Source organism: Chinchilla lanigera, unplaced genomic scaffold (genome assembly GCF_000276665.1).
Source record: "Chinchilla lanigera isolate Chin_1 unplaced genomic scaffold, ChiLan1.0 scaffold00077, whole genome shotgun sequence".
NCBI lineage: Eukaryota > Metazoa > Chordata > Mammalia > Rodentia > Chinchillidae > Chinchilla > Chinchilla lanigera.
In genome coordinates, this window is record NW_004955478.1 from 7,514,049 (window position 1) to 7,524,230 (window position 10,182).

At 55.2% G+C, this 10,182-nt stretch overlaps 1 protein-coding gene across 4 annotated transcripts in view; it reads left to right on the plus strand.

Moving 5' to 3' along the window:
* Nucleotides 1-10,182, plus strand: part of Pecam1 (platelet/endothelial cell adhesion molecule 1) — an 83,277-nt gene that overhangs the window by 65,465 nt on the left and 7,630 nt on the right. For all 4 annotated transcript variants that reach the window (XM_005402168.2, XM_013503224.1, XM_013503222.1 and 1 more), the window contains one exon: nucleotides 2,612-2,668. In XM_005402168.2, coding sequence (XP_005402225.1) covers nucleotides 2,612-2,668 — 57 coding nt within the window. The remainder of the gene's footprint in view (nucleotides 1-2,611; nucleotides 2,669-10,182) is intronic.

Sequence of the window (10,182 nt, forward strand, 5' to 3'; positions counted from 1 at the left end):
AAAAAAAAAAAAAAAAAAGGGGAGGGCATGCTGGGGCTGGAGCACACAGGGCCTCTAAGGTTTTCTTTGCATCCTATTTTAAATGGATTAGGCAGTGTTTGGATGCTTCAGCCAAGGATGTGGCAGGTTCCGATTTCCTTCCCTAAAAATCACCCTCCTGGCGCGCATAGAAGCAGGGTGAAGGGCGCAAGAATGGAAGCAGAGACACTGAGACGTTATCACCGGGCAAGTGGCGGCTAGGGTGAGGCCAGGGCGCCGGCGACAGGTGGGTTCTAGATACACCGTGGAGGCGGATCACGGCGCCCGGTGACAACGCAGTGGCCAGGGCAGAGCGGCCAGAACCGCTGCACGGAGCGCTGCTTGATGCAGCAAGAGCAGAGACGGGTGTGACGCCCGAGGTCGGGGGAACAAGCTCATCAGGAGATCGGATTCAGCTGGGTTCACTGAGTCCCCAGGAGACTCCTGAAAGGAGACCACACAGGGACCCTGGGGGCTGGGATGGAAGGCTCCGTGCCGGGCGCCCGCCCGCCTTCCCTGATCCAGCCGCACGCCCCTTAATCGCTGCGCTTCCTGGGCTGTTAGCACATTAATGGCATCGGATTTTCTTCTTCTTGCTTAAAGGTAGGAGGGGGCTGAGGGGCAAGTGAGGCGTCAGAACTCCTAGGACGGGGTGAGGCGGTGGAGTTGCCTCGTGCTTTCCTTGCTGAGCTCTGGGGACGCAGGTCGCATCCGGACCTACTGGCTGCCTTTCCCAGCTTAAGTACGGGTGCTGTGTGCACAGCGGGGGCCGGGAGAGCTGGGACTAGTGTCACCTGGATAGCAGCGGGAGCCTGTGGAGCTCTAAAGGCAAACTTTTTAGAGCCCTCAACCATAACCAACAGCCCGCTGCGGCACAAGGGCCGTATGTTCGCCACCGCTGCGCTGGAGACTCCAGCTTGAGTTTTTCTGCTGCAGCCGCCTCCTCGGAGCTGAGGGACAGTGGGACGGGAGTGGGCCTTGCTGGGTGAGGCGAGGGCTGTGTAGGTCCGAGCCCAGTGGTCGGTTAGCGTGACCTGGTCTTGACCAATACAGTGTCCTGTGCTCAAACCGCCCCCAGCCAGAGGAGCTCCAACCCTGCTGGCCGCTGACCAAGTGTTTATTGTGGCCGGAGGAGGGGCGGGAAGGAACTTGTTAAATCCCAGTTTGCTGCATGTTTGCTCCGAGACTAATTGCTGGGAAAACCCCGTGACGTTGAAGCCATCTCTTTCTCTTTAACGCGGAGAAAAACAGAGGCTAAAATACAGCTCCGTCCGGAAACACGGCTGACAGGGGAGACAAACAGCCCGCCCGCCTGGTTTAGTCATCAGCAGGCAGCTGCCGCTACGGGGCAGCAAGAGGAAGGGGGGACAGTCCTGAGCTGGGCACACGGGAAGGGAGCGGGCAGGGGCAGAACCCAGGCGCAGCGCGATCTAGTAGAAACCACCCCTGCTGCCACAGCTAACGTTGTGAGTTACAAGGTGACGGAGGGAGTCAGGCTGTACCGCTTGGGCCCTAATGTGACCACAAAGATCCAGCCATCCCGCAGGACTGGGGGTTAGCGGGGTGCACAAGACACCCCCACGCTTGGGCACCAAGCCCTTTCTCCCATGCGCCACCCCTTCCCTAGCTACACCATGGGTCCCCTTCCCTATCTGGGCCCCCGTCAGGCTCCTATCTACAGTGAGACCTGGTCTCTCGTGGAGGTGAGAGGAGCTTGGGAAGGGGTCAGACTCCATTGTGTTTCCTCAGGGTGTGTGTGTGTGTGTGTGTGTGTGTGTACTCGCATGTGTGAGTGTGGCTACTGTGTACAGATGTGCGGTGTGCACATCTGTAGGTACACTGTATGTGAGAGTGCTATATGCGGGTTTACACAGTGCAAGCGTGTATGCACACCGTGTGTACGTGCACAGGTGTACACACCTCAGCATGAAAGAAATGGGTGTTCTTTGTCTCCCAAGCCTGCAAGTCACCTCTGGGTGCAATTCACACCCGTTGTAAGATCGTCTAGGCCGGAGCATCTCAACCCCGGCTGCCTATTAGAATCTCTTGGGGAGTTCTTGGAAACACCGCTCCAGGGCTGGCCCTGACCCGTGCACTCAGATTGGGCAGTGGATTCTTAGCGAGTCCAGCCGGCCAGAACTCCTAGCCTTCCTCAGGCCCAGCTGACTGTCATAGTCACTGTGATGCCAGGATCCAAGCCGGACCTGGGGATCCAGGTCTAGATTTCAGGGCCCAGACTGTTGAGGAAATTGAGAGGCCATGACCCAGCCCCGGCAAAGCAGCTGGCACAGGGTGGCCGTGTCAGGCAGAGAGGCAGCAGCCACCGAGCTGGGGGCTCAGGGCTGTGCAGAGCACAGGGCCCTTTGCCCCCGGGCCCAGGCCTCCTCTCTGCAGGCAGCCGCGTCTCACGACGGCTTGCTGGCCTCCTGCGTCCAGCCCGAGGGTGACACTGGGTAGACTGGGATCTGAGGTTGGGGATGACAAGGTCTTGGTGCTTCTGGACTTGGGCACTGCCAGGGTGGGCGGTAGACACAGCAGTGTGCTGGCCTGAGCCCAGAGACGGCTACTAACTTGTGCCCGGTCCCTTTTCCAGTTCCAGGAACAAAGGGCACGGACACGGTGTACAGTGAGATCCGGAAAGCCGATCCTAGTAAGTGCGCTGGCTTCGGGGCTGGGGCTGGGTTTACAAATCTGCTCCCTCTTCCTTTGCTTTCTGCCGGCCTCTCTTGGGCTCCCATCATCCACCGCTTCCTCGCTGAAGGGCGCCCAGGCGGGCATGACCTGGGGGAGCCCCGCTTACATTCTTTTGTACTTGCTCCATATTTTAGTCTGATGAAACGAAATCCACAGGCTACTTTTAAATTCTCCAAGTAAGTCAGCAACCCCAAAGCATAAGCAGGCCAGGGGAAATGGTTCTGTGAAGCTCTTGCTTTGTACGGCGGACTTTTCATGTCATGAATTCTTTGAACTTAGCTTGCCTGGGAAATGAGCATAAAAAGTGGCTACTCTGAGTGTCGGCGGTGAACCAGCAGCAGCTGCAGCACCTCCAGCCCAGCCCATCCGCAGAATCGGAGTCTCTGGAATCCGAACTCAAGCACCTGTCAGGGTCCTTTCTGACACCACCAACATTTGAGAAATGCTGTTTTAAAGGGTCTGTGTAGCCGGGGATATAGCTCAGCTGCACAGCGCCTGCCTGGCAAGCGCAAGGTCCTGAGTTCAATTCCCGGTACCAAAGAAAAAAAAAGGATAAACTTGCGCCGTCTGTAGGAAAATAGACGCCCCTAGAGACCATCACGTTACGTGCAATACATCAGACATAAAGGGTCTGCTTAATGACCTGAATAACCTGCGTTTTATCTCAAACAGTGATCACCTCTGAATGCATCTTTTAAAAAAAATTACTATATTCATGACTAGAGCAGAAACTTAGCCCCTCATGGACTTGACACTGAATGAATTTTGAAAAACATTTTCTGGAGAAATTCTGGCTCAAGTACCTGTTCTGCACTCCCAGTACACTCGGAGCTAGCAGAATATAAATTCGGAATAAAGGGGCTCTCTCTGCTTGTCCAGTGGAACACAGAAGTAAAGGAAGGCAGGGCTGGAGGTCAGTCTCACCGAGCAGTTGTGCAAACAGGCCCCTTCTGCTCTGCTGGTGGCTCCTGAGATTCCTCACTCCCGTGGCCCAGTGCCGAACTGTTGGCTTTCAGTGGCTTTGCTCTCTGCAAAAGCTCATGTTTGCGTGCGTACTGAACGTGCCACACGATCTACGTGCATCACATCTTTCCAGCCTCACAATGAATCCCATTTTACAAATGAGGATATCGAGGCAGAGGAGATTAAGACACTTCCCAAGGTCATACAGCCATGGGATCCCTAAGAACCGGCCCTTCCACGAGCCAGACTCCACACTCCCGACCACAGAGCTGCACTGCCTTGGTTCTGGGAAGGGAGCTGGTGGAGTAGGTGGCTGCAGGGATCTCTGCTGCTGGAAGCTGTCCTCTCACCACCTCTGCCTTGAGGCATCCAGGCTGCGGTCCCCTCACGCTACCAGTAGCAGCCTTGGTACAGCTGTGATACACGGCCTGTAATCCCAGCACCCGGGAGGCTGAGGCAGGAAGATCGTTGCAAGTTCAAGACCAGCCTGGGCTACAAAGTGAGCTCAAGGTCAGCCTGAACTACATAGCGAGACCCTGTCTCAAAAAGAGAAAAAAAAAAAAAAAAAAACGAGCTGCGATACACAGAAGTCCCAGTGATGAGTAACTCGGATAAGGAGTTAGAACGTAAGGTCTGTACAGCATCTTAACAAAGGAAAAGGGGCTTTCGGCTTCCAGGGGAGGTAGATATCTGGGCAGAAGCAGGAGAGGGAAGTCTGTGTGTGCAGGTCTATCTCAGTGCCGCCGTTGTGTCTTCCTGGCCTTAAGTCGTCCCTTAAATCGTCTCCGGGCTCGCAAGTTACTGCTTTTAGTCAGAGAAGAAAGCTCCAGGAAGGCTCTTGTCTACACCTGTTGATTTGCATTTGCCCCCAACTCAAAATAACTCTTATGCCTCGGAGCGTACTCTGAAGTGCAGGGTCTGATTTTCTGCACCTGCTTCGGGGTAGTCAGGTCTTCAAGCGGGTTTTCTTGGAGTCCCAAGGTTAGTTCTAGATTTCTCAGTCTTGAGCTTTGTAAAACTGATCCCGGCCTCAGACCGGAACCCTGGGCATCATCGAACCCCGCCTGGTGGTACTGCACACAGCCCTGGCTCTGCTGGGAGTCGCGGAGCCGCTGCCCCGTGCTGCCACTGCCAGCAGTGGAGCTTTGACCAACTCGGCTTAGTCCTCAGAACCTCAGTTTCTACAACTATTTCACGGAGATGGGATTGGATGGGAAAGAGGGATACAATCCCAGCACTTGGGAGGCTGAGGCAGGAGATTGCTGCGAGTTTGAGGCCAGTCTGTGTGCAAGGCCATCCTGAACTACATAGTGAGACCCTGTCTAAGACAAAAACAAAGCAACAAACAAAAAATCACAGGAAATGTTACTACTTACCCCAAGTAGTTAGTATACTCTACCCACCATACGGTGAGCATTCAGTTTTACCTGAAAACCACAGGAGGAACTTGGGCCGTAGAGTACAGGGCCTTCCCAGGACTAGGACAGAATGGTCTCCAAGTCCCAAGCCAGGCTGCTCTCCCTGCCCAGCCTGGACCTCGGGAGACAGTTAGGGCTCTGGTCCCTTTACGACGGGGTCTCTAACACCAGAGAACCGGACAGCTCTGTAACCTGCCCGGGGCTGAGGGTGGAGAAAGCCCTGCGCCTTGCACGGGCTCCATCCTCGGGACCTGCAGCCGCCTAAAGTCTTCAGCCTGACCTCACCTGGAAGGCGCTTGTCCCGGAAGCCAAGGAGTTTCCTGTTTCTGAATACTTCCTCTCGGCTGCTGCTGAGGACCCCGCAGGCCACGGCTGACTCCTCTTCTTCCTTTTCCTCTTGCTGATTTACTAAAGGGAGGTATCTATGGAAGGGATTGCGCTCCTCAGTCCCCTGTGGCTTCCTGAACAGAAACCAGCTGCGGTACAGCCCCTTTCCCCTGCACCTCCCTGCAGGTCAGGCCCCTCCCTGCCTGGAGGAAGCAGCGTGACTCTCCAAGGAGCCAGGTCCTTTAGCCCCTCATCGCCCACCTCCCTTGGGCTTTTCCCGCTCATGTGCAGCTCCCCTTGGTCTAAACTTCCCTCCAGTGTCATGGCCCATCCCTCTCATGCACCCTCGAAGGTCCCCACACTGCCCTGGATACGCTGCACTTGTATGGACCGAGTATCGCTGTTGCTGGATAGTAACTTCTTTCTCTCTGTACTCTAGTTCCCTTTGGGTTTAGAGAGCTTCTGGCTCTGTCATAGTTCTAGCTACCGTCTGCTGAGCACTCCCTGTGTGTGAGACCTTAGTGCCCTCGCTCAGCCCTCACGGTCACCCTAGGGCGGATGATGAAATGGGCCCAGAGGTTAAATAATGTGTCCTTATCCCACAGCCAGTGAGGAAGCAGGGACTGAATCTAGGGAGGCCGGTCCGGGGTGTTGCTCCTCAGAACCTTCCCATCTCCCCTCTGCTGCCCAAGCAAAGCGGCCACATGCTTCTGCACTGTCCCCCTTTCATGGTGTAGCTTCTATACCGTCATTCACTTAACAGGAGAACCACACTGTATCTACGTCAGAAGTTAGGAGTTACATCATCAGGTAGTCCCCAGGCAAGACGTGGAAACACCCAAAGTCCCAGTCACCTTCTGTGTGAGATCAGAGGGATGGGCTAGGTATAGATCAATGGTTCTCAGATTTGTTAAAACATAGATTTTTGTTTTTTGTCTTTTGTTTTTTGAGACAGGTTCTCGCTATGCAGTTCAAGTTCGCCTTGAGCTCACTTTGTAGTCCAGGCTGGCCTCGAACTCACAGCGATCCTCCTGCTTCAGCCTCCTGAGTGCTGGGATTACAGGCGTGCACCACCACACCCGGCCTGTTAAAACATAGTTTATAAGGTGCCCCTCCCCCCAAAAAAAGTCTGATTCAGTAGGTCGGAGAATTTGCATTTCTAGTGAGTTCCCACCTGCCGCTGGTACTGTTGGCAGCCTGGGAGGCACGCTCTGAGAACCACTCTGTGGGCGCTCTGTGCCCTCTTCTGACTGTGCCACACTGGTTCTGCTCCTTGTTAGAAGGACCAGGGCCTTTCTTAGTCCCTGAAGATCCTGGCACGATTGCTCAGGATTGGCTGGTGGGGACAACCGGAAACACTATGCGTGCGCCGGGGTCACCCAGGGAAATGAAAGTTACCCAGGGAAATGAAGGCAGGGGCTTGGGCAGACCCGTGGGCTCCCTGGGTACAGAGTGCGTCTCAGCTGGTGCTTCTTTCTCATTGCCAACCACCTTCGGGCAGCAGCACTGCAGCGCCGGCTATTTTGGGACGCGGCTCAGTTTTGGCTGCAGAGCCCCCTTTCCCCAGGAGTGATACAAAGGAAAAGCCCGCCCTCGATAAGCAAAAGGGCTTGGGCCGGCCTTTCCGCAAGGAGCAGCTCCAGGACAGGGCCCTGGAGAGACTTTTGGGGGCCACCAAAGAGGCTTGCGTGCCTGGGTGGGCTCACAGACCGAGAGAGGCGCCTGGTCTTTGCAGTTTTGGCTTTAGGTTCCAAGCTTAGCTCTTTTGCTTTTATTTCTTTTTTTCAATTGTAAAATACACATAGCGCCATTGCAACCATTCTCAAGCACACAGTTCAGAGCACCATGTCTGGGGCTGGGGATTTAGCTCAGCAGCACAATGCCTACCTGGCAAGCGCAAGGTCGTAAGTTTGATTCTCGGTACTGGAAAAAAAACAAAAAACAAAAAACAGAGCACCAAGTCTGCTCATATTGCTGGGCAGCCCTCCCCACCCTCTACTCCAGAACCCTTCCAAATCTCCACACCCATAAACAATAGCTCCTTCCCCTGGCTCCGGCAGCTACCCTTCCACCCTCTGTCTTAGAACTTGGCCAAGCTCAGCTTTTTACCTGTCAAGTGAGGCAGTCAAGCCAATGACCTTAAGCTCCCTTCCAATCACAACACTGGGAGTCTCAGGGGCCGCGCCCGGACTCGGAAGTCCTAGAACTCTGCCTGGGTCACTGCAGACCTATTTGCCTGAGTCACTTTTTTCCCCCCAGTACTAGAGAGTGAACCCAGAAAGCACTGAGCTGCATCCCTAACCTTTTTTTATTTTGAGACAGGGTCTTGCAACGGCCTCCAGTTCGAAATCCTCCTGCCTCATCCTCCCAAGTAGCTAGGATTACAGACATACACCAGCATACCCAGGGTGGAATAAGTCACTTCTTAAGAGGTACTCCCTGGATACTCTTGGAGCTCATTCTAATTCTTTTTTTCTTTTTCATTTTTGTTTTTCTGAGACAGGGTCTCGCTATGCAGTTCAGGCTGGCCTTGAGCTCACTTTGTAGCCCAGGCTGATCTCGAACTCGCAACAATCCTCCTGCTTCAGCCTCCCAAGTGTTGGGATTACAGGTGTGCGCCACTCCATCCAGCGATTCTTAACACGCCCCAGCTTCTCCTTTGAATCAGCATAAATATATATTTATAAGCCTAAGTTTTCCTTCAAATCAGGATTGAGTCCTGGACCCTGGTATTTCTGGCGTATTCATGTTAGCTGGAGTCCAGCGCGGATGGTCCTTTGTACTGTGAACCTCACGGAAAACACCCTCAGTAAGACATGCGGACTGGGCTGTGGTCGCAGCTCCACTCTCACTGGGTTATGTGACTTGGCTCCCAACCCTCCCTTTGCTCTCAGACATTAGTTTTCTTATCGGTTCCAACTAAATGCTTCTCGCCCGGGTGGACTTGTGGCAGAGTAGACAGCTAGTGGCCCTCGGGAGGACTGTGGCGGGCAGGTGACGTCGGCAAAATCACAAAGGGGCAGCATGTCTCTTCACTCAAGCCTTTGTGTCCCCTCCGGGTCACGGCCAGGGTCGTGCTAACCTGCGGAGCCCGTTAAGTGTTGACACACAGCTAAGCCAACACCCTCTCATCTCTGCAAGTGACACTTAGCCTAAGGTGAGGAGGCCGTAGGGGCTTTTCCCCTTCCGGCTGTTACACGGGCTCTGCTGCGGCTTGTGCCCTGCCTGTGCAGGACGGAGGGGAGAAGTCTCAGAATTAGAAGTGCATAAGAAAGACACCAGATTGGGGCTGGGGATTTAGCTCAGCGGCACAGCGCCTCCCTGGCAAGCGCAAGGTCGTGAGTTCGATTCCCAGTACCGGAAAAAAAAAAAAAAAAGACACCAAATTGAGAGAGACCCAAGGAATGGAGAGAACCACTGGCTGCAGCTGGGAAGGGCTGGGGAAGAGCGTCTGCCCTTGGGTACACTTTTGTTCTCTCGGGGGAATGGGACGGAGGCTGACATTGCCTCCGGATAGCATACGTACTTGGTGACGCGGGGGATGGAACCCAGGGCCTTGCACGGCTCGGCAGGCGCTCCAGCACCGAGCTTACCCCAACCCTGGAAGCATTTCCGTTTGGCACAGCTTGGCTGGGGAAGGGCAAAGCAGTGGCATCTGGTGAGTGGGGGCAACGGAGTCCGCTAAGCAGCTCGCAGCTCTGAGGACAGCCCTGCCAGCCCAGAGACTTAGCCAGCCCCAAATGCCCATCGGGACAACATGCAGAAACTCTGGCTTAGGGACCTCACCTCCCGGGACTGTCCCACAAGAGGTTTCTCCTCCAGATGCCAGCTGATTTTTGTCCTGTACCCCCTTGGCAGGTGGTCAGGGTGCTCCCTCCCCACACCCCTCGCCCGGGGAGGGGTGCTGTGTCTTGCGGCAGGTCCCCGCCGTGTGCCCCACACCCTGAGTCAGACAGGGCCGCTCCCACCCTGAGATTCGGCTCACACAGCCTTCCGCTCCTGCCTGGAATTCAGCCCTCACAGGGCGCCAACCCCTGCCACCCTGCCACCCTGCCACGCTGCCACCCTGTGTACCAAGCGGGTTGGGGACAGTCACAACAGGAAATGGGCATCAAGAAAACGCCAAAGAAAAGAAGGCCTCCAGGCCAAGTCCCATCTGACAGAGGGAGAACACTGGAGAGTGGGTCTCCACCCATCCTGTGAGGCCCGGGGCCAGCTGGGCCCCTGGGCACTGCCCACCTGCCCCCTCAGGGTGGCACCTCCCCCAGCGTCTTAGGTATGTCACGGAAAAAATGAGGGTGCTATCACCACATTCTATTTTTATAGCGATTGCTCCATTACCAAGAAGAAACAAAGCCACAAAGGAGCACAGACTGGGGTTTCCATCCATGTTGTCAACAAACGTAAGGAATTTTTAGCATCTTGTGCTCAGGTTGCGTTAGGAAACACAGCCCTGAGGCTCTTCCCCTTGTGCCCGCTCCAGAGCCCGTGGGGTATGGGGGAGCCGGCCCGTGGGGCCCTTTGGTTCCTCCCAGGTCGGATTTCAGCAACCTCCTGTGTGGGCGTTGACTCAGGCCCCGCTCTGGGGCTGGCTGGTTTGTCCAGTTGGCTGTCGCTGCGTGACGGTGGCCCCACCGACCCAGAAGAGGGCCTTCGGGGCTCCTGGTCCTGTTCCCTCGGGGGGAGGCAGAGCGAGGTGTGGTACGATGGGGTTTAAGAGGAAGCAGACTGTGGAAACAGGACTTTTTTTTTTTTTTTTTTT